The 22277-nt window shown below is 33.8% G+C and overlaps 2 protein-coding genes across 2 annotated transcripts; both read right to left on the bottom strand.

Annotated features, from left to right (window-relative positions):
* Positions 1 to 1159: 1159 nt before the first annotated feature.
* LOC143545077 (O-fucosyltransferase 20-like) lies at positions 1160 to 4065 on the bottom strand. The gene is made up of 5 exons (XM_077037026.1): positions 3261 to 4065; positions 2544 to 2712; positions 2244 to 2333; positions 1861 to 2144; positions 1160 to 1768 (listed from the first exon to the last, which is right to left on the bottom strand). The coding sequence occupies exons 1-5, from the start codon at positions 3869 to 3871 to the stop codon at positions 1273 to 1275; spliced, it is 1650 nt and encodes a 549-aa protein (XP_076893141.1). The 5' UTR covers positions 3872 to 4065; the 3' UTR covers positions 1160 to 1272.
* Positions 4066 to 18661: 14596 nt separating this feature from the next.
* LOC143545061 (uncharacterized) lies at positions 18662 to 20807 on the bottom strand. Its single transcript, XM_077037010.1, has 3 exons — positions 20725 to 20807; positions 19732 to 20088; positions 18662 to 19358 (listed from the first exon to the last, which is right to left on the bottom strand). Exons 2-3 carry the CDS (start codon positions 20077 to 20079, stop codon positions 18891 to 18893), a joined length of 816 nt encoding a protein of 271 aa, XP_076893125.1. The 5' UTR covers positions 20080 to 20088; positions 20725 to 20807; the 3' UTR covers positions 18662 to 18890.
* Between the last annotated feature and the right edge of the window lie 1470 nt (positions 20808 to 22277).

Below are 22277 nucleotides of genomic sequence, written 5' to 3'. Positions count from 1 at the left end.
TTGATTTTGTTGTATTTAAATTTTCTTTTTGGGTTTAGAATATTGGTTTTCAGGTTATTGGTTGGATCAAGTGGGCTAATTCGAGTGAAATTCGGTCAATTGGTTGTCTCATTAGGAAGCTCGAGTCCATCTCTAATTGTATCGAGTCATGGGCTATATAACCTAATCAAAGTTGTGATTCTGGTTATGCGTTTGTAATCAGTTGTACAATCATAAATTTTTCGGGTTATAAGATTAAGAGTTATTCAATCCAACTTCATCATGTGCGTTTTTTCGTTATGGTGAGTTATAACAATTTGTCCTTGATTTTCCTCTTGTATGGCGCCACTTCCTAACAAGTTCAAACCCCTGTTCAAGAATCAAAATGGTTCAAAAAGTCGACTTGATGCAATTAGAATTAAATGGTAATAAAAAATCTCGTACGATAACCAAAGGATTCTAAACCTTTATGGTTTACGATGTTTATTCAAAATAAAAAAACTAACAAACCAAAGAATCGTAACCCTACTTATACTAACATCGGAAAGAGATAGACTTGAAAACAAGATAAACATAAAATAATATAAAAAATAAAGTAGCAAATAAAATATTCTAATTAAAATGCTCATGCATCATGACCCTTTGTTTAATTCATTTTTCTCAACTTTTTTCCATCTTCAATTTAGTAAATCTGAATCTTAGATCCATAATAAAATGCTACTTTTTAACCAATCTTACTTTGGATTGTACTGCAAACACTACTCTTTAAAGTTTTCGTTTGACTTTTAAAAAGTCAAACTTGGATGAACTTATATGGTTATGATTATTAGTTAATCATGTGGATACAATTATTCAAACATGTTCTTGGATACTAAAGCAGTCCTCATCTTTATAATCCACCACCAACCATTTATGCTGTTCCAGATTCTGAACCTAATCATCATATTCAATTATACAACACCACCTCCACCTGAATATGAACATGTTCCTAATGATAATAATTTGCATATACTTCATCAGTTCTTCCAGAAGTTGACTCACAAAGTCAACACGCTCGGCTTTTTTAACGCTTTAGCTCATGCGTTGTACAAACACGCGCATGAATGAATCGGTTGAATAAAGATTTGCTGATCGTGTAAATAATGTAACCATTGTATATAACTTTTTATATACATTTTACACAGAAAAAAAGAAAATCAAATAACAACCAAAAACACAAAACAGATCCCTCCTCGTTCAAAACCGGCCCGACCCGACCTGGACCATTTCTGGTTGCTGACCTTGGTCCGAAACTCACAATACCCGTTGAACCAATGAATCATTACGCATGCATTCGGGTATAGGATACTTAGTAACATCACGTCCCGATTTGCTAGTTCTAACAACCGGCTGACCCAACGAATCTCGATGCAAATCAAATATTATCTTATTAAATTTCGCTTCAGGGAGTGACGGGTTCAAGAAATACGATAACATTTGTCTTTTATTGGGTGTAATCGTCTTTTTATGGCCCGCGTACGCTCTGTGTCCTTGGATCGCGTGACCCATGTTCCCGCCATGAGAGGGCATGAAGACATCACTGTTTTCAGAAACAATGTAATCAAGAGCAGCCATTATTGAAGTTTTGTTTGCAAACTTATCTAACTCTCCAGGTAAAGCAAGGTCTTCTTTGTTGTATAAATTAGGATATTCTTTTATTAACGGTAGTAACGCTTCTTTACCGCCTAACGGGTCGCCTCCCGCCCAAAAGATCCGCGCGTTCTTTGGAGCCCCGAGAGCTTTTAAGAGGCTAAACATATAAAAAAATTATGTCATTATCATTTTCAAAACTCAAATAACAATAAAGTTAAAAGCTTTAGTAAAAGAAAGTTAGAAAGTTACCGTGTGACTTCTAGAGCGTTTAAAGGACAAAGGCCGGCAAGTTTCCGGTCATGATAAGTCATGTTTGACCGTGAAGTTAAGAGTTCGGGGCGAAGCTTTCTCTCGTTATAAATTATTTGATCGTATTTTGAGCTCAACCCCGGGAGACATCCGGTTCTAACCCAAACATCTTTTTCCATTCTAAGATGAAGTGCAAGATAAGGCCCTTTGCTTCTCATTCTTTCGGTAAGCTTGTTTCCAAGTTCAAAGATCGGTGGAGCAAATCGCAATGCATGAAACGCAACCTAAAAAAGTTTGAAAACATTAGTACTATTTTTTTATTTATTTTTGTAATAGTAAATACCATGTTAACCAATGGATCAGGTAAAGTCGATATGGCATACCTTGCATCGAAGCTTTTGGAGATCCGAAGGGAGATCCTTAGAGAGCCGCGAATCTAGACCTCGGAGGAGTAGAACACCTTCTCTCCTCATCTACATTTTAACAAACAAAAATAACCCAATTAAAATACCATTGGTTATTGTTGATTCGTTAAAGAAAAACAAGAAATTCTAATATTAACCGGCTATACACTACAAAAATTGATGCTTTTTTGTTCAACTCAAACATGGGAATCATCACTTCTACATATTATAGAATCTTGACCAAGTAAACAATACAAACAGAAAGAAAACATCGCATACCCGTCTAAGATAACGAGACCGAATCCATTGAGGCGAAACATGAAGTGGAGTGTGTTTTTCCTCAACAGGTCTTGACATCAAATGATTTGATGGTAATGATGAAACTATTCTAACATCGTCTGCTAACGTTTTCTTGAAGTGTTCAACATCAAATATATCCGAGAACTCACTGCAGCCACATAGAAATTAAAAAAAAAAATCAATACATGAATTTGGAGCTCAAAATACAATAATCTGAACTTTTCACAAATAAATAGAGTGCATTTTGGGGTGTAAACAAGTCGGCCCTAGATTGACTAGGCTTGAGCTTGGCTCATTTAACTGACACAGAGCTCGACCTTAGCTCATTTCATGCTCTTTTTCTAAAGCTCCAGCTTGTCTCGTTTACTATTTATTAACTAATTCATATATCTATATATACAACATAACATATGTTATTCATTTCAGTTATTTTTCTCACAAATTTGTATTATTGTATATACTACTAATAATTACTAAGAATAGGCTCTTTTAGGATCTAGAGCTCGATAAGTGAAGCTCAAGCTCGTTTATCAAACAAGCTTATTTTAGGCTCGAGCCCGGCCCGATCGAGGTTTTCACGAGCCGATCTCGAGCGGTTTGGCTTGTTTACACCCCTAAAATTCGACAAATCCGGAGGCGAAAAACCAACAAACACTTGGTATGCAACAACAACAACACCACCATCAAAAAGCATACCTTTCATCACCCCAAATAACATTAACTTGCAAAATCGGGACGACGAGAGTGGCCCCAAGGATCCTAGCAATGACAACGGCATCCACAATCTGATTCCTCTGCTGATTCATCCCACCAGACACCACCACCACCAAATACTTACTCCTATCTTTCAATATCTCAACACTTGCCTTCCTATACTCATTACTAAAATCCAAACACGGCTTATACCCTAACCCATCCGGCTGCTCCCAAAACCCAAACCCATCTTTTTGACTTCCATTCACATAACTTTGACTTTTTGATTCGTCAATTTTAACCAGAGAAGAAGTCAAACCCTGATCAAAAACCGAGTTTTTCCCACATGGGTATGAGAAATTAACCATCTTTAAGATGAAAAAAAACCCACAAATCAAAATTAAGGTGGAATAAAATCTGGGGTTTTTGATTAACTTCAATTTGGAAATGATAATATTATTATAATTATTGATCTTGGCAACTGCTGCTGTTTTCTTGGGTGTGTCAACGAGTGATTGGATTGAATTGGATGAGAGAGAGTTGATGATCTCAGATGGGACTGAGATGTAACAGTGAGGATGCTTCTTGTTGATGAGAGTCTTTTGAATCGCCATTGAAGGGTTTGAGAAAATGGGTTTGTTTGGTGAAGGTGGTTGGTTGGTTTATTATAAAGAGAGAGAAATGGACGGTGAGGATGAAGACAATGGTTGCCGGAGAATCCGCGTTTGGGTGGTGGAATTGGAATGGGAAGATGAGAAGAAATGTATGTTTTTGTGTTTAATGTTTAATAATAATATTATTATTATGCATGTTGGGTGGTGTATATATATAGGTGTAAAGGTGTGTGTGTGGGGACTATTTTAGTATTATTGTTTGGTGTGGTTCAATCTAAGTGGATGGGTTTCTTACTTTATTTTGAGAATGTTATTATGATCATTTATCGCAAGATATAAAATTGTTTTCTCACTTTTTTTTGAATTGGATAGTTTTGTTGTTTTATTCTAGGCAAGACTATATTGCTTTAACCAGATTCATGTTGGCTTAATAGTTTAATTTGGACATTTTCTCGAGAAAACATATCGTAGCTGCCATTTGACGATCGTTGTGCCGTCACAAGAGTAGAACTCTCTGACGTGACACACGGTGGAACAACCTCATAAGGCCTATCTCAAATCCTCTATTGTCAATATTCACAAAAAATGACACCAGTGGGGATCGGAATTGGGTCTCCACCGGAGAATCTAATCATTCCTACCTATAAACCATAATATGTTATAATCAAGTTTTTAAAGGCTTTTTCTTTGATAATGGATCTACAGTTACTGATCTAAGAAGTTTTTCGACTTGATTTTTTGGGTTTTGGGGTTTCTTGGGTCTGGTTGTTTTGAGATTTTGGCAAGATGCATGTCGACTTGTTGACTCTCTTGTATTGCATGTGTTGTTGAAGTATATACGGCCAACGATCGTTATTTCATATGTTGTATAATTCAATGGTTTTTAAACTTTTTTTTTAAAGCTTAAGCTTTATATTATATAAGTTGTCTGATTTAGGAGAATTTTAGAAAAATGAGTTAGTAATTTGCATATAATTTATTGATCTCACAACTAATTACATGTATTATATACTAATAATTTGTGTTAAAGAACACACTTTAAAGGATCATAGAGTAAACTATGTGTTATTAAAAAATATATATTACATGGTATATTTATCTTCACATTGTTGAAGTTTTTTTTTATTAAAACCCGATCTTATTTGTCTTAAATCGATGACGGCACTCGCATCTATAGCTTTGGCATTTTGCTTAGTACTATTGTTTAATTCTTATGTTGTCTTTGAATATCAAATTGTTGTAATGTTAAAATACTCAAAAGTGGTATACATGCACACAGTAAGGCTTAAAATATAATAGGTTATTTTAGCATAGAAACCATGAAAAAAGTTTTAGATTATAGTTATATTAAATTAATATTAAAACTTTAACATGCATGTTTCTCAAATTTTATAAAAACTAGATAACTTTTATATATTTTATTTTTATCTTATTTAAAATTTACACCAATAAACCAATAAATTTATTTTAAGTATGGCGTTGTCGTATGATTAAAAAAAGGACATTATATTTTAAAAATCATAATTTTGCCTCAATGGCCGGCATTATGCCTAACTTAAGAAATTAGAAATGTATTCGGGCAGCCCCGACATTCAACCTATTTTCCTGTATCTATATTTATAAATGTGATGGTGGCTATCGAAACACTAGTTAACAAAGATATTCTTCATGCTCTCGATATGCAAAACATTATCGAATTGCTCTTTGAGCGGTTGTGACGTGCAATTATCAGTCCAAAAGCGTGTGGTTTTCTCATTACCGATTTTACGCTTCATTAAGTTGGACAAATCCAAATAAGAGAATGCAAGCTGGTTCTTCAATTCAGCAATAGGATTTTAAATCCATGTGAAACGTTCGAAACGTGGCAAGATGGGCTATGGTTTTCATGTATGAAGTAGGAATAGTAAAATGCGTTTTGACTTTGAAATTAATGATTATAATTGTAATCGTAATAAGATTGTAATTAACAAGACGTAAGAATTTAGGAATGCATATAAAAGAAAATAGAAAATTAACTTACACGTTTGACTTTAAAGAAATTAGAAAACGAAATATCTTTCACTGTATATCACTAATAAATCAAGTAAATAAACTAAACATTTTTATATAATTCCAGCCACTTTACCTAATATTTTGATTATACTAATAAAACTAAAAAATAATAAAGTTATGATAGGGTTTGGAGAGTGTAAGATTTAAACAGTTTTACTTGTATCTCGTATAATTTATTATTAGAGGAACTGCTTCCGGTGAGACTTCCAACTTGATAGTATATTTGCATCAATTATTGGACATAAGACACATAGTACTCAACTATCTGGACATCTGTCAATTGGTGCATGTACCCTTGTCTTTCGGCTATTAACACCACCACATGATGCACGTTTAACCTTACGTCACTTTTAACATTATTTTCACGAAATTAGTAAAATACCGGCAAAGTTAATGTAATTTCATTTTTGCCCCCGAGGACCCACGCATGTGTCTTTCGACCGATTGATGCATGTAATCTTATATTTTAGATATCAAACGTTGCCACACGATAGATTATACGTCACAATGAATTTTAACATTTAATGAAACCAAAATAAAGTATTTTAATATTTAACAATCATGTCATAGAAGAGTTGAAAATAAAATTTTAATAAGTACATCTTTTGGTCAATTCCTTCGCAAAACGTGTGGAGGGATTAAAACTTTTAATTGAGTGTGTTAATTACGCCTAAATGTTGATCTGTTATTAAATGGATGCTAACCAATAAAAATAACTCTTAATATTCCTTGCCGAGAAGTAAAAACATATTTTTTTCACGACAAGTGAATAAACCCGATTACTTAGGGTCATCTAACGCAGAAGACGACCCTATATGCCCGCGATCGTAGACAGCTAACTCAAAGCCACCATCTTTTGTTCCGTGGAAGCCCGCCACCCAAAGGGGCGCTGTGACAAAACCCGGTTGAGATCATATTCGAATTTGAGACCTCTCTGCCCAATTCTTCACATCCCACCGATACCAGTTAATCTAAAACTTATTAGCAACAACGAAGACAGATAAACACGGAGTATATCTAACTTTACATTTGTTGGTATGTAAAACTAATTTTAAATAATAAAATACCAAAGTAAAAGTTTTGCTAATTTAACGAGAGACAAAGAGAGCGAGGTAAGTAGTCACCTAGCCGCATGCATCAACAATCACATTAAAAGCAAATACAATGTTCATGTAACTCTCCTTTTCTTTACTTACTTGTTCGTGTTGTGGCTAGCGGCCACAATGATTTAAGATTAGTTCGACTTGGAACAGCGTGATAAATATTCTTTATAAATAAGAAAGTATATAAAAATCCAAAATTGATAAACACGTTTTAAATTGAAGTCTCATTATTTGTGTAAAATAAGTAAGGTATTTAATTGTTGCTTTCTTGATTCTTCATAAGTTCATCGATGGTCCTCTTAGATGCCAGCCGGTGACGGCTACTGGTCAAGCTGGCTCTTTAATCCAATCCTACGTGGAGATACTTACCACCTTTATATCATCCAGTTAAAGCATTCACAACAATAAACCCCTATAAACCGTCACAGTGTCACATCAGATTCCAAACTTTTTTCAAAAACCTTTACTTTATTCCACAACAACAAACATCCACAAACCGCCACATCATCATTTACATCTATAATTAATTTAATCAAATAAATTTTATAACAAATTTATTTTTTATATTTCCTATATCTTTTAAATATTTTATAAAAACATATTTTTATTGAAATCTATAATTAATATAAAACTACATGGACCAAATTTATGATGGGCTATTTAAAAATCCAGCCCAAAACCCAAAATATCTATAAACCCTAGAACTGAAAAGATGGAACGTTGCTGCCATTATTCTTCAAGCCACCATCTGAAAAACGAAGAGACTATTCACCATTGTGTTTCTACAATAGCATCACTACTATACAACGAAAATAATTTAGGGGGTGTTTGGGATTTCTTATTTTACAACTTTATAACTTTTTATTAAGTTAATAAGTTACAACATTTTAACTTATGAAACTTTTTCTCTCACGTCAAAAGCAATCCCAAACACCTCATTACTTTTCAAAATGTTTATAAGTTATAAGTTGGTGAAAATAAGCAATCCCAAACACCCCCTTAATCTCATGATTTTGTTGCGGTGCCACTTTTAACACACCAAAAACAGGCTGGGATCAAAATTATGGCATCAGGTGTTCCGGTAGCCGGAGTAGGCCGATAAAGACGATGATCTTTTACAAGTACCGCCGTTAGATGTAAAAAATTTATGTTGTTTTTCTTCTTTTTTTTTATTATACAATAGGCGTCGGAGGGGACCCACTTTCGTCTGGGACTCGTTCGGTGCTGCAAACTTTGGAACCGGACTTTACCTCCACAACGGAGGTTAGTGCGTGGGGTTGGAGTTCGTCATTGCCACATCAGTTCGGACCTCGGGCTTTGAAGCCCGTTGCTGATGCTCTTAGCTCGGTGTATTATAGAGAAACTACAAAATGAAGCGTTTTGTGACATTTGATGTCTAGTCAGTAAATGAAGGATTTGTGTTTTAAAGGTGTAGTGGTGTTGTAGCCATATATATATATATACACACACACACACACATATATATATATATATATATGTATACGTCACACACATAATAATAAAATAATATTTCTCAAACCATCAACAACAAATTCTCGTCACTCCTCTTATTGCCCCCCCCCCCCACCGCGGGGGGGGGGGGGGGGGTTACAATCAAAATTCGCGCCAAAATCAGGAGATTTGTCGCCCACTACAGGTAGGTTTAGAATAAAAAATTATTTATATTTAAAGTGTAAAATTTGATGTTAGCATTCCCAATAGGTTTTTCTTATTATTGTAACAAAGTTCTTTATATTATATAAAGTGATTGTGAGTGTATGAGATATAAAAACTTTTGTTTGAGAGTTGTTTGGGGAAACGTTGTTTACGCACTATGTTTTTTAATTTTTTTTTAAAAATGATTGAGAGTGGGGGAGAAAACCCTCACTTAACATGTATAATTGTTGTAATGTTTGTATTCATATTTTCAAATCGCTTAGTAGTGCCATGGATATACAAGATTTTTGATGATTAAGTGTTTGGGAGGTTGTATATATGAAAATTCTAGTGAGTGAAACAACTTTTTATAAATAAATTAAGTACCAAGTCCAAATGACATGTTTGGTAGTCTATCGATCAGACGTAGAGTATGTTTGGTTCACTAAATAGACACATATAGTTAAATTACAAAGACATGATTAATGATTCATATGTTGTTTTTTAATCAGTCAGACTTCTTAATAATTCAATACAATATTGTCAAACAACCCCTAATGTATTTAATAAGCATATTTTACATGTATAAAACTATTTTGTATATGTTTTAAGATGATTAATGATTTTGTAAACTAAACTCTAAGTTGTTTTGAAAATAAAATGATGATACGTGTTTTACACTACTTGAAGTCATTGGTCTTTTACAATTACGAGTATTGAAGGTGAAACTAGAATTTTATTTTCTTGATATTTTTAAGAAAACAATGCAAGGACATATTAACCAAAGTTTTACCATATAACATTGTCATATTAAATAAATCTTGATCAACCTAGGGTTAGAATTATGGAGCATTTGTAACGTAACTATGAAGTTAATGACACGCCCAATAACTTTCTAGTCCACAAACATCTTCATCAAAGTTAGGTGATACCCAAACCCAACAAAACGAATTCTATATTATAATATTTATGATTAATAGTTTAAAAATACAACTAATCATATTAAAATATATTTATTATTGTTAATTACATTCTTTTTCCATCAAAGTTTTTGATGAGCTAAAATTTATATTTGCATAAAATCAATACCTTGCATATTCATTATTAACGCTTAGTTACTTAGACGTATAAAACTTAAAAGCTCCAAGTTAAGTACCAACTTGATAAATACCAGTCTTTCGAAACTTTTTCAAGTACTAAACCGCTTGTTTATTTGATCATATTGGTTTAAAAACTAGACAACATAATTAGCAACTTAAAAATTAAAAGGTTTAATATAACAAATCTAAAAAAATAAACATTAGATATTCAAATAAAATCAAATATATTAAAAATGAAAAAAATTAGAAAGTAAATTAAAAACCTGTGCCATCCATGCGTACTCCAAGCATTATGGAGGCTTTATGGTGGATAACGTCGGGGGCACCCCCCCCCCCCCCCCCCCCCGGTGTTTTGGTTTATTTTTTCTTTGTGGCGTTTTGTAGATAACGCAGGTGGAATGCACGAAAATTAGAAAAAAAATAACAAAATTATGGGAGCTTTATGACTACACCCTGTTTTTGTAAAAAACCATAACTCTGACTGGCGCGCTAAATGACGCATAACGCCCATGGGTGAGACTTTATGACTACACATGGTCTTATATCTCAACCACCCACCATGAATGTATACCAAAATTAATTAAAAGAAATTTGTGATTATTGAGAATCGAATGTGGATGCTCTTATGCCCGACTTACATCATTTTGTCCATGTTTTAAGTACCAATCCAATATTCAAAACTATGAAAGAGAATTAAAAATGGGGATCCCACATCATCTCATTATCCCTTCATATCCACTGATTATGATTAAATGCGATTAATCCTAGTCCAACCAAGTTACAAAATCCACTGTCTCCAAAATCCACTTATAGTTTATGTGGCAGCCATTTGTGGTAGGGGTGTCAATTCTTGACACGACCCGAAACCCAATCCGAATCCGACACGGAAAAAAACAGGTATTGGGTCGGCTAACACGACCCGTTTAAAAAACGGGTTGGGTTCGGGTTGACCTGTTTTATAAACAGGTCGGGTTCGGGTTGACCTGTATAAAAACGGGTTGACCTGTTAACCCGTTTAATTTTATATATTTTAAAATTAATTTTATTTTCCCTATTTTGTTTTAAAATGTATTGGAGAATTTAATTATTTTTCATTCCCCATATTACCTTTTTATGTATCCTTGAAAATTCTATTTTTCGTGAACGACACTTTTAAATTCTCAACTAGAATTTCATTACCCAATGTGCATTTCTTCTATCCATTCACCAATATACATGAACATATCGTCAAAACCATCTATATCTAAATCGACTCACGCTTAAATTTCATTTGAATTTTGCAATATATGGTTTTGATTTTATTATAATTTGTATGTCTAATTATGTAAATTAACTTGTTTAAAAAATTTGGGTTAAACGGGTTGTGTTCGGGTCAACCCGAATTTATGTGTGTGCGGGTTAGGGTTGACATATTTGACACGAATAATAATATGGGTCGGGTTCGGGTTGCACATTTCAACCTGTTAAACCACCAACACGTAACCCGTTAACCCGCCAACCTACCAACCCGACACGTTTGACACCCCTAATTTGTGGTCCTAGGAAACTTGCGTCATACGGCATTGGCCTAGGATAGCTTAGTCAATAATTTTAATCATAAACTCATTGGCTTTTGTGGTTAAAGTTAGAACTTTTACAAACTTTTTTTTAACAATGTTTGAAACAAGTTTCATTACTCGGGCAAGCCATTCTAAAAAGAGATTGTAAAAAGTATTTTAGAAAAATATTTACAAATAGTCTATATTCTATAAGATTAAGAGCGTGTGAGTTCTTAACTGAATGCTTACAACCCATAGATGCTCTCAAATTAGTAAACTTTATGTTTTTTTATCAAAATTATTTTGTATATATCAGGATAAAAAATCTAAGTTTTTAAAACTTATTGAAGTGTCCTCCAAAGTCTCCCAAATTGACTAATTGAACGAGTGAAATCTTAACTTGGGTTATATTCAAATTTTTTTTGTTGTGAATCAGTTTTTAGGGTTTAGCTATATGGTTAAGGACTTAAGGTTTAGGGTTAAGCGGTTCTGGTTAAATTTCGACGAGCCGGTTCCAATATAACTGAAATGAATTCAATCATATTTGATCTGGTTGATGGGGTTTGAATCCAGTACAAATTAAATTAACATGCTAACTGTAAGAATCAAGTAGTATAATTATATATGTAATATTGTATAGTTATAGTGTAATGTAATTACACTACGATGTAGTTACATAATTAAACTACATGTATATATAATTACACTACTTGATTTATACAGTTAGCACGTTAATTTAATTTATACGTTAACTTTCCTCTGGTTAATGGTTCCCCGGCCATTCACTCTTTTATGGTTCCTCATGTAACTCGTCCCTAGATGTATGTGTGTGTATAAGATTGCTTCATGACATTGCTTAAACAATGATTGGGAATTATAGAGCAAAAGCAAATACAAAACAATGGAGAATACCAGCTGTTATAAGGTGGTTTGAGAATAAAGTCAATTATTTCCCACTATTCGTGTTCCATTATACATTGTTGTCTCTTTACGGAATTCAGACGTAATTTTTTAGGGTCAATGTCCTGAGGTAGCGTTTGATACGCAGGAATGACAAGGGGAATAGAATGATACATTACGTAGGAATGAAGAAACTAGATAGCGTTTGTTATGCAGGAATGACAGGCGGAATGAAATGATTCATTACGTAGGAATGAAATAAGAGGTGTTTGGTTGCTCAATGGAATGGAATCATCCATTACACATGGAGTCCCATTCCTTCCCACCCCCCTTCTTTTTTTTCATTTCATTCCTCCTTCCACCTACTTTCTCAACAACACCATCAGGTCATACTTTCTCAACAACACCATCACCTAACAACAACCACCGCCACCACCATCATCTGACTGCCATCGCCACCGTCACCACCACCACCTCCGCCGCCACCACCCCCTGACCGCCACAGTCGCCATAACCACCTCCACCACCACCACCTTACCACCAAAGCTACCACGGCCACCAACGTCGCCATAACCATGACAATCATTGTCACCGTCGCATTTCAATTTTTTTTATTTTTTTATTTTTATTTATTTTTTTTTTTTGTAAAAAAACTTTATATCTTGGGATATGCATATTTTTATTATTTCTATTTCATTCCTAAATTTTTTTTGGATACCAAACATCATAAAGCAATTATTCATTTCATTCTCATATGTTAACCAAACAAGACAAAGGAATAGTAATGATCCATTTCATTCCTTTGTCTATTCCATTCCTTCCCCCATCACATTCCTCCTTAATTCCATTCCTTTCAACCAAACATACCCCTAGTGTTTGGTTACTCAATGAAATGGAGTTATCCATTACACATGGAATCCCATTCCATTAAAACTATTCCTTCTTACCCCCCTTCTTTTTTTTTCATTCCATTCCTCCCTCACCATACTTTCTCAACATCGCAACCACCTAACAACCACCACCACCACAACCATCGCCACCGCCACCACCTGACCGTCTCCGTCATCGTCACCACCACCTCCGCCACCGCCTCACCGCCATCGCTACCACCTCCACCACCACTGTCGCTGCCTGACCACCACTATCGTTGCCGCCACCCCACCATCGCCATCACCACCAATGCTACCACCGCCACCCCACCACCACAACCACCCCACTAACAACCACCACCACCATCATTTTCGTCGACAGAGCAACCACCACCACCGTCGCCATTTCAGTTTATTTATTTATTTTTATATATTTATTTTTTTTGTAAAATAATATATTTTGGGATATGAATACTTTTATTATTTCTATTTCATTCCTACAATTTTTTTAGATACCAAACAATATAAAGTAATTATTCATTTCATTTCTATATGTTAACAAAACAAAACAAAGGAATGGTAATGATCCATTTCATTCCCTTGTTTATTCCATTCCTTCTCTCATTTCATTCCCTATTCATTTCATTACTTCCAACCAAACATACCCTAAGTGTAAAACTTGTAAATACTTTAAAAATTATCATAAAAAAATGCTAGTTGATATTACTTAAAATATAATTTCTTTTAAAATACCATTTATGCCATCGGTAGCGTATATAAAATTATGTTAAAAACCGTAAGAACATAAATCACTCGTACCTTTTCTTTTAATTATGGCACTCAAGACATTAACATAACCGTCTACCATGCTATATTATTGAATTATCAATGCACTACGTAAAACTATAAAAGTGTTAATACATTCATTTGAAGAACCAATATTTTTAGGCCAATCTGAAAAATTAAACTCGCTTTAAGTCTTTGATTATAAAGGAAAAAAAGGAATAAAAAAGCCGGCCCGTTACTACTTACGTACATTGTACGCTCGCATGACCTATGGATTACAAAGAGTTGAATGAAAGCTTTGCTTCCAAAATTGCTAGAAGTGCTTCATGTTTTATTTAAGTTTTAGTTAGATTATTGTGCTAAATTACTTTTATTTGGTTTATTGTCATCACAATTATCTAAATTATATATGAGTTATTATGTTTGTATTTTCGGGCCCATTTTTTTACATGTCTCAAGCGGTTAAGCCATAGATGTTTTTTGTATTCTCAAGGACGGCTATGTATGCGTCTGTTTAATAATATAATCAATTACCACAACTTTAATGTGAAAATGTATAAATAAATAATTATTATTAGGTTACAGTTTTTGAACTAGAACAAATGAACAATTATTATTATTCTAATTTAGATTTTTGTAATGTAATTATTAAAGTTAACTTTGACTAAAAATAAACACTCTAATTATTTATACGTTAGGTAAGTTATTTATGTGTTTTAATCTTGGGTCCATCATTGATAAAGATAAAAATTAGATACGAACCCGCTCTATTTATTTTCTCATTACTATTAACATGTTAAGAATTCAATTATTTAGACCTAAGAAAAATCCAATAGAAAAAGAAGATTAAGATGTGTACCTGCTTTGATTATTTTGCCGGCTAACAACCTATTTATTCTCATTCCTACTTGCCTACTATTTCCCCATGATACTTACACTACCGATTCATAGACATTAATATTTGTAAAAATAAAAAAATTTGCAGTGGCGTAATTGGCGTTCAGGTATGATAGCATGAGGGTGATAATTGAAGCTCGAGATCTTAAGGTATCAGGTTTGAAACGTAACTTAAGAAGGTTTTCCTACAGTGGTAGGCGTAGCAGGGGCGACAGATCCGTTCTTATTCTCCTAAAATGCCCATAATTGTTAGAAAACAAATATATATGTTTTATGTTTTATATATAATTTTGTTTTAAAACATAAGTCTATAAAATGATTTGTTGGTGCAATGGAAAAAGTGCTAATATGTAAAATCAAAGGTCATGAATTTAATTTCACGTTGTTAGTGTTATTATTTTATAGAAAAAACCTTTTATTTGTGTTTAATGACAATTTTATCGACTATTTTGGTAACATTAACATTATTATTATTATTATTATTATTATTATTATATTTTCCTTTGGTTCGCATTGGCCTTAAGAAATACAACTCAATTGGTAAAATTGTCAAGTTACTTATCACATGATTAAAGATATGATTTTAGAGACCTTTTTATGTTCGTCCAAAACCCCGAAATTTTAAGGATTCTTGGAGACGGTCATGGTGGTGAGTTTCTCACTTTCTCCTTGATGGTGTTCTTGGATGAGTCAGATCTAGAGGGTTAAAATCAGCATGGACAGTTGGTATCCTCACTTAGGTATTGAAGATAGTTTCAAACGTTGTTAAAAAAAGTGAAAAATTGTGTTATCGGTTGTGATACTGTTTTAATAATTTATACGAATCTAAAGCCAATTAACCATTTCGCACTTCGATAATTCAGTTAACTAACTAATTGTTTTTATTAATTAATTGTATTTTAAAGTAACTAAATTTAATAACAAGCATAAATGCAATATGAGCATGAAAATCCAATTCAAAAGACAAATAATACTTATAATAACAACATTATGTCTATGTTGGAATTTAGGTGAAGATTCTTATAAGGTTGGCATTTTGCTTCCTTTAGCCATTTGTTGGCCAGAAAAAAAGATCATTATCTATAAATATAATTAATAATTGACTATACAAAATTAAAACTATGGACAAGTCCATATCCACGTCTTTTTTAGCCTAGATGTATGTGAATGTTATTAAAAATAATATAATGTGCATGTTACTAGTACTTTTTATGATTTTGATTCTTGACATAGGTATGTTCAAAGGTTTTATTTTTAAGGTTTAGATAACATTATATATGAGGTAATTTACATAGCAATTCGGTTATTGGTTCCATAACTGAAAATATATAATTTATACTGAACATTTAAAGTTTTCTTTCTTACCTCACTAACAAAGTTTATCTATAAGATGATTGTTTTAAAATAAAGTAGAGAAAATTAGGAGAGGAAGAACACTTTCATTAAGGATTACTTACAACTCTCATATACATCACATATATACACATATAACTTATACCCTAAACTCCAAAAGCCCATAAACATCTAGCTAGGCCATATAAAAGCCTGCTTTCATAATATGTTAAACTCAATCAGTCAGTTTGGTTTATTTATAGAATTAAAGTGAAAATAAGCCGACCGGTTATTAGAAACCGTAACCGATCGGTTAAATCGTGTTTATCCGCTTGTATGGGTGATTTGCATGGCAAAAGTTTTAAAGTTCACTTTTTTTTTTTTGGGGGGGGGGGGGGGGGGGGTTGTTTAAATTGGGGGTTTTGTTTGCATGCTCGGTTAAATTTTAAAGAATGGTTTGAATTTTTATTATTCATTAAGCATGAGTGATGAGTGAATTTTGACTTATATCCTACCAATAGTCCAGTACCGGATGATTTAGGCCCATAAACTCTTCTTTTTTTTTTATTTTGGAAAAACTAGGCCCCATTATGGTCTTTCAACGTACACCATTGGTATTACCAATACCCGATTTTTCAATATCCGATCATATCCAAAACCGGGTATTAAAAATACATGATTTTTCACCTCTGATCCAAGTTGCTATCGAGCCTAACTTGTTGCTAACTTCATAGTTCTAATGATCCAAAGTTCATATTGACGATGTGGTTTCTTGTGTGTTGAAAGTTAGTTTAAAGAAGTTACAAGTTACTTGGAACCTTTCATGATGTCAACATATCATTCATTCACTAGTGGTAATAAGTGATACGGGTGGTATATCCCATCAAACCATGCGACCAAATGTTGATAGGGTTTGTGTATATACATACCAGTTGTTTATATGACTCGTATAGCTAGCTTTTAGAAATGAAGCGATATGATAACGATGTGTCGTGTAACATGTCATACAGACAAAGCGTGTGATATAAAAGTTTCCTTTATTATTATTTTTTATTTTTATTAAAAGAAAAATAACATAACATAGAGAATAAAACTAAGAAAGAAATAGATAATGGACTATCTATCTCTAACCTCTACACTCTGTTCCCGAGTTTCATTTAACAAGAGAAAAGAAAGAAAAGGAAAAAGAAAGGAAATGAAAGGAAAATGTGTGTTTTTAGTTCGTGTTCCCGAGATGAAAGGAAAAGAAAAGGAAAGAAATGAATTTTGACATTTTTTGTGTTCCTGAGATGAAAGGAAAAGAAAAGAAACTTTTATTTTTCCTATTATACCATTCATAGAAAATTAAAAAAAAGAAGCTTTCCAGCATACCAAAAGATGGCAATTGTCTTTCACAACATTTATACATATAAATGATGAAGTCAAGAGTGTTCAAGATGAAGTCAAGAGTGTTCAAAGTATATGCAGCATGTGCATTAGTTATTCACCATCGTTGTTCCACTTGTTTATCCACACTTCAAACATTTATGTTTTACACTCAATATTCAATACTGCAGATTTATGGGATCTTTTGAGTAAATAGTATTCTTTGCAGTTACTATGTTCTACACATTTTATTGATTTGTATTATTTATTTCTTTGTATCTTTTATAATTTTATTGGCCAACTAGCATTGATTAATATATAAATCAATAAATAAACACTCTTAACCAGGTTCTGCTATGGTTTCTAATAAATAAATTACGCTGCTCATTTTTTATCTAACTTTAAATGTCTTATGTAATAAATTTAATTTTTTATATATTGCTTTCACGGCCCAAAACAACAAATCGAGCCTAACCGGTTCAGATTAATATTCCAGTCAGTAAACAAGTGCTATTAAACTGCTGTTAAACGAAACTGTTGTTAAGTTGAATCGCTTTAACGGGCCGACATAGCGTATCGAGCCTAACCGGTTCAGATTAATATTCCAGTCAGTAAACAAGTGCTGTTAAACTGCTGTTAAACGAAACTGTTGTTAAGTTAAATAGCTTTAACGGGCTGACATAGCAAATCGAGCCTAACCGGTTCAGATTAATATTCCAGTCAGTAAACAAGTGCTGTTAAACTGCTGTTAAACGAAACTGCTGTTAAGTTGAATCGCTTTAACGGGCCGACATAGCAAATCAAGCCTAACAAGTTCAGATTAATATTCCGATCAGTAAACAAGTGTTGTTAAACGAGCTCTACCGTAATTTCTGTTTAATGAAACCTGCAATTTGTTGTACTTCTACTTCTTAAAAAAGTTTCATGTAATATTCTTCATAAATCGCTTTAACGGGCCAACACAACAAGCACAACAATACCAAGAATTAACAAATGCATAAAAGTAATCATTTCACCATAACCAAAAGATATTTGTTTTCAACATCCATAACCTACAAGTACTAGCTGTGTCATCTATGCTGAATAACAAAAAAACACATGGCATCTAAAGATGACAACTAACAACAGTATCAAAATACATACCCAACAACTGCTAACAATGTCATCTTTGCCTGAATTAACAAAGAAACACATGGCATCAAAAGATGACTACTAAAATAACATCAAATCCATAACCTAAAACTACTAACAACGCCACCATTTTCTGAACTCGCTTACTTACCGCCCCTCATCATACCTTTCAGTATACCCACACGCATCTGAAAAGAACAACTAAACAAAGTCCTTGCTTTTGCTTGATTGTTAGCCAAATAAATTAAAGCGTCCGGTATTTCATGGGGTTCAAAACCCATTGGCTCCAATTATTTACAGATTTCCTCACCAGTAAACTCGCTATGATAAGCTCGATCAAATATCTTGTTCGTTTCTGCCAATATTTTATTGCCTTCTAAAATAGCATTAGCCACATTGTCAAGGCAATTCACAAGCTTCAAATTAAACACTTCATCTTCTTGTTCGAGTTTTCTTTTTTTACTTTTACATTTTTTTGCATTTGAAGACGGCTCAGGTGAAGAAACCAAAGAATCTAACACTTGAATATCATCATCAAAGTTGTATTGGTTCTCCAGGGTCACTTCTTCGGATGCTAGTAAGTCATCCAATTCAGCAATTGTTTCTACTTTAATCTTGTCATTCTTTTGCAGTCGTGCATTTCTTTCTTTAGCGGTTTCAGCATGTGCACCGGATGCCCTATCCCTTGCAAATAGTTCTAGCATTTCATTGTAGTTTGACACCCTTTTTGTCTTCAACTTAAGATCATCGGGCTTTGACTGATTAAAACAATAAAGATGATAGTATTATAATTGATTAGGTAAATATTTAATGGTTCCAATTTAATGGAACCGGTATTAGAAATCATGATTACTGTAGCATCATGTATTGATATTATATCATGTTATCAATAAACAAACTGATTTATGATAGTTATGCATTCTATTTTATGTTGGCTTAATATAGAATGAATAAAATATAATTAATGTCATGCAAGAATGAAGATGCAAATAATCTCTTATATGCCACTGTTTTGTAAGTTGCAACAAACAGGTTATGTGTTTTAATTAATGATGATCATGTGCAGCAAGTTATGCGTGTTTGCACACCCCTAGAAACAACTAAAAATGCTTAAACACTTAAAATGCTTACAGCTATTACTTTGTCCCACACTTCGTCCTCCGCCTCAATTAGTTGAGTCTCATAATTCCATGAGAAACCACTTAAAGAAGTTCCTTGAAACATATTGTACCATTGAGAAAAACGCTCTTTCAAAGTTTTTAAACGATGCTTCAAATGATTTTTGGTAATAACCATTTGAAGCTTTGTAGTTAGCTCCTCAATCATATTAGTATATGCTTTTGAGGTGAATGACCCATTTATCTTATAGCCCTTATCTTTTTGTGTTATCATTGCTTGAATGAATGCTTCATCCATCATCTCTGTCCACTTGAAGTGTTCCTTCTTACCATTGTTTCCAATGACTTCTTGTTTGCTCATGATGACTTTCTACATAGTAACATTAATATAAGAAGGATACCTTGTTATAAAAATTAAATAAATGCAAGTAGTAAACTTAATAACAAAACCTTCAATAACATATAACATTATGATGTTTTCAACTTTTAATTGCAGTTGGGTAAACTGTAATATAATAAAAATTCAAGTTACAAACGAACGCACTTCATCAACTATAATCAAGGAATATAGATCCGACTTTACTTTGCTCTCACCTATTTAATACAATTAAACTCATATTCTTCAAAAATAAAAGAACTAATGGGCGGTTTTGCGGTTTTAAACCAAACCTAAACTATGAACACTTATAGATGACATGAAACCCGAGCCCGATGAAAAAACCCAAAACCCGAAACATTTGGGACGGGTTTGGGATTACTTTTGAAAGTTTTCACGGCTTCGGGATTTGTAATATGCCCGCTAATCCGACCCGATTAGCCCGGTGTACCCGATTATATACCCAAGTTTTTTGAACATGGCCTTATCAGGTAAATCTTAATCCTATATTTAATTTCTTACACTTTATGAGAGACATGAAAGTTCATATTAATCGATCCTTAATCGGTCACTACAAAGCTAATTGAAAAAGATGTAAAATCAAAACAAAGTGAGATTAACTTAAAATACCTGGTAAGAAGAACGGGCAGTGGGATGCTTCTGATGGTTAGGTTTGGATAAGGAGAAAACACAATGACCTTGATATATTGTGATGGGAGAGATGATCCCAAAATCCCGCCTTCTTCTGATGAGGGTAAAATTGTAATTGAAATCTGATCTGGATGTTTATATATTCAATTCCTTCCAATAACACCAAAAAGCTCACTCTTTGCTTTCCATTCCATTCTTCCTATAAAAAAGAACTCTGGAACATCAATTTTCTTTATTTCCTTCCAACTCCTTTCCTTTCTCTCCATTTACAATAAATACTCTGGAGTTTGTTTTAAGGAGTCCGTGTGTTTCAGATCCACTTACATTACATAGATAATCTAATATATCAATCATCTGACTGTTGATCTCGGATCACAAACCAAACTAAACCAAGAACCAACACCTTCCATTCCGTAGATCTCCGATCTCTATCGCAGGTTAATCAACTTTTCATTCAAGGTAATAATAATTAATGTGATTTCGATTACTTACAGTCTCTTGATGTTCATACGTACATTTTGACAATGCCAACACTTTTAATCCATCTACGTTACGTATTCATTCCTTTTGCTCATTTTTATTATAACATCAATCAAACCATCTTCTTTAATTTTATATATTTTGAGATCATACCCTAACCAAGCCTAAGCTCGACTCGAGCTCGGCTGCACAATGTATCATTAGGCTGTTCTCTATGGTGGGGGGCATCGAAGCCCCTCCACAGCGCCACACCAGCACTGGGGGCGTCGATGCCCCAACCTATAACGCCCCCGCTGTGGTTTAAAGCTCCTTGGGCGCCCCATTATATATATATATATATATATATACATATACATATGTATGTATGGGTGTGTCAGAGATGGTGAGAGAGAGGGCCCACCATTATTTCTCAATGGCGCCGGTCGTTCCAAGGCCGCCCCCAGCCATTCGCGCCCCTCTGCCGTGTTTGGCGCCCAAAGCGTGAAGCCTTTATATATGGAGGTCCAAATTAGGTAAAAACGAAAAAATACACAAGGCCCGATCTTGAACAAATATTATGGATGGGCCGGACCTAATACATACAATTTTTTTAGGAAATATTACAGTATTAAGCGAAAAAGCTGGGTGGCTCGGCCTGACCCAGGCTAAGATCCACTAGTGCGCTCGGGCTCGGGCTCAATAACTAAATGAGCTTTATTTGAGGCTCGAGCTCGAAAAAGCTCGGCTTGGCTTTTTTTGAGCTTTTAATCGATCCACACTTGAGTAGCTCGCGAGCGACTTGGCTTGTTTGCACCCTACCAATGTTTTATTTAGGCCCTAAAATTTCAAGACCAAATTGCAAAACCAAAAACGAACCTAAACAAAAAACCGAAAAAACTGAAACTGAATTGTTTTAAAAAACTCAAACCGAAGTTCCTGTTTTGTGGTTCAGTTTTAGCCCAAAACCGACCTGCACGGCCCAAAAATCACCATCGATGCATTGTTCTTATTAGCTTTAATCTAACACTTGAAACGAACATGAACAAAGGCGTGATGAAGAAACACAGCTCTAG

The sequence above is a fragment of the Bidens hawaiensis genome, unplaced genomic scaffold (assembly GCF_021521415.1).
Source record: "Bidens hawaiensis isolate Kalapana, Puna unplaced genomic scaffold, B.hawaiensis_p1.1 tig00013810_1, whole genome shotgun sequence".
NCBI lineage: Eukaryota > Viridiplantae > Streptophyta > Magnoliopsida > Asterales > Asteraceae > Bidens > Bidens hawaiensis.
This window is presented reverse-complemented; position numbering and strand designations above follow the sequence as displayed.

Excerpts from the sequence above, each read along its gene's own strand:
- LOC143545061 (XM_077037010.1), bottom strand. The coding sequence starts at position 20,079 with ATGAGCAAACAAGAAGTCATTGGAAACAATGGTAAGAAGGAACACTTC. Across the intron at positions 19,359-19,731 it reads TGTGGGACAAAGTAATAGCT|TCAAAGCCCGATGATCTTAA; the intron begins GTAAGCATTTTA and ends TGTTTTAATCAG.
- LOC143545077 (XM_077037026.1), bottom strand. The coding sequence starts at position 3,871 with ATGGCGATTCAAAAGACTCTCATCAACAAGAAGCATCCTCACTGTTAC. Across the intron at positions 2,713-3,260 it reads GTTATTTGGGGTGATGAAAG|TGAGTTCTCGGATATATTTG; the intron begins GTATGCTTTTTG and ends ATGTGGCTGCAG. Across the intron at positions 2,145-2,243 it reads TCCAAAAGCTTCGATGCAAG|GTTGCGTTTCATGCATTGCG; the intron begins GTATGCCATATC and ends AAACTTTTTTAG.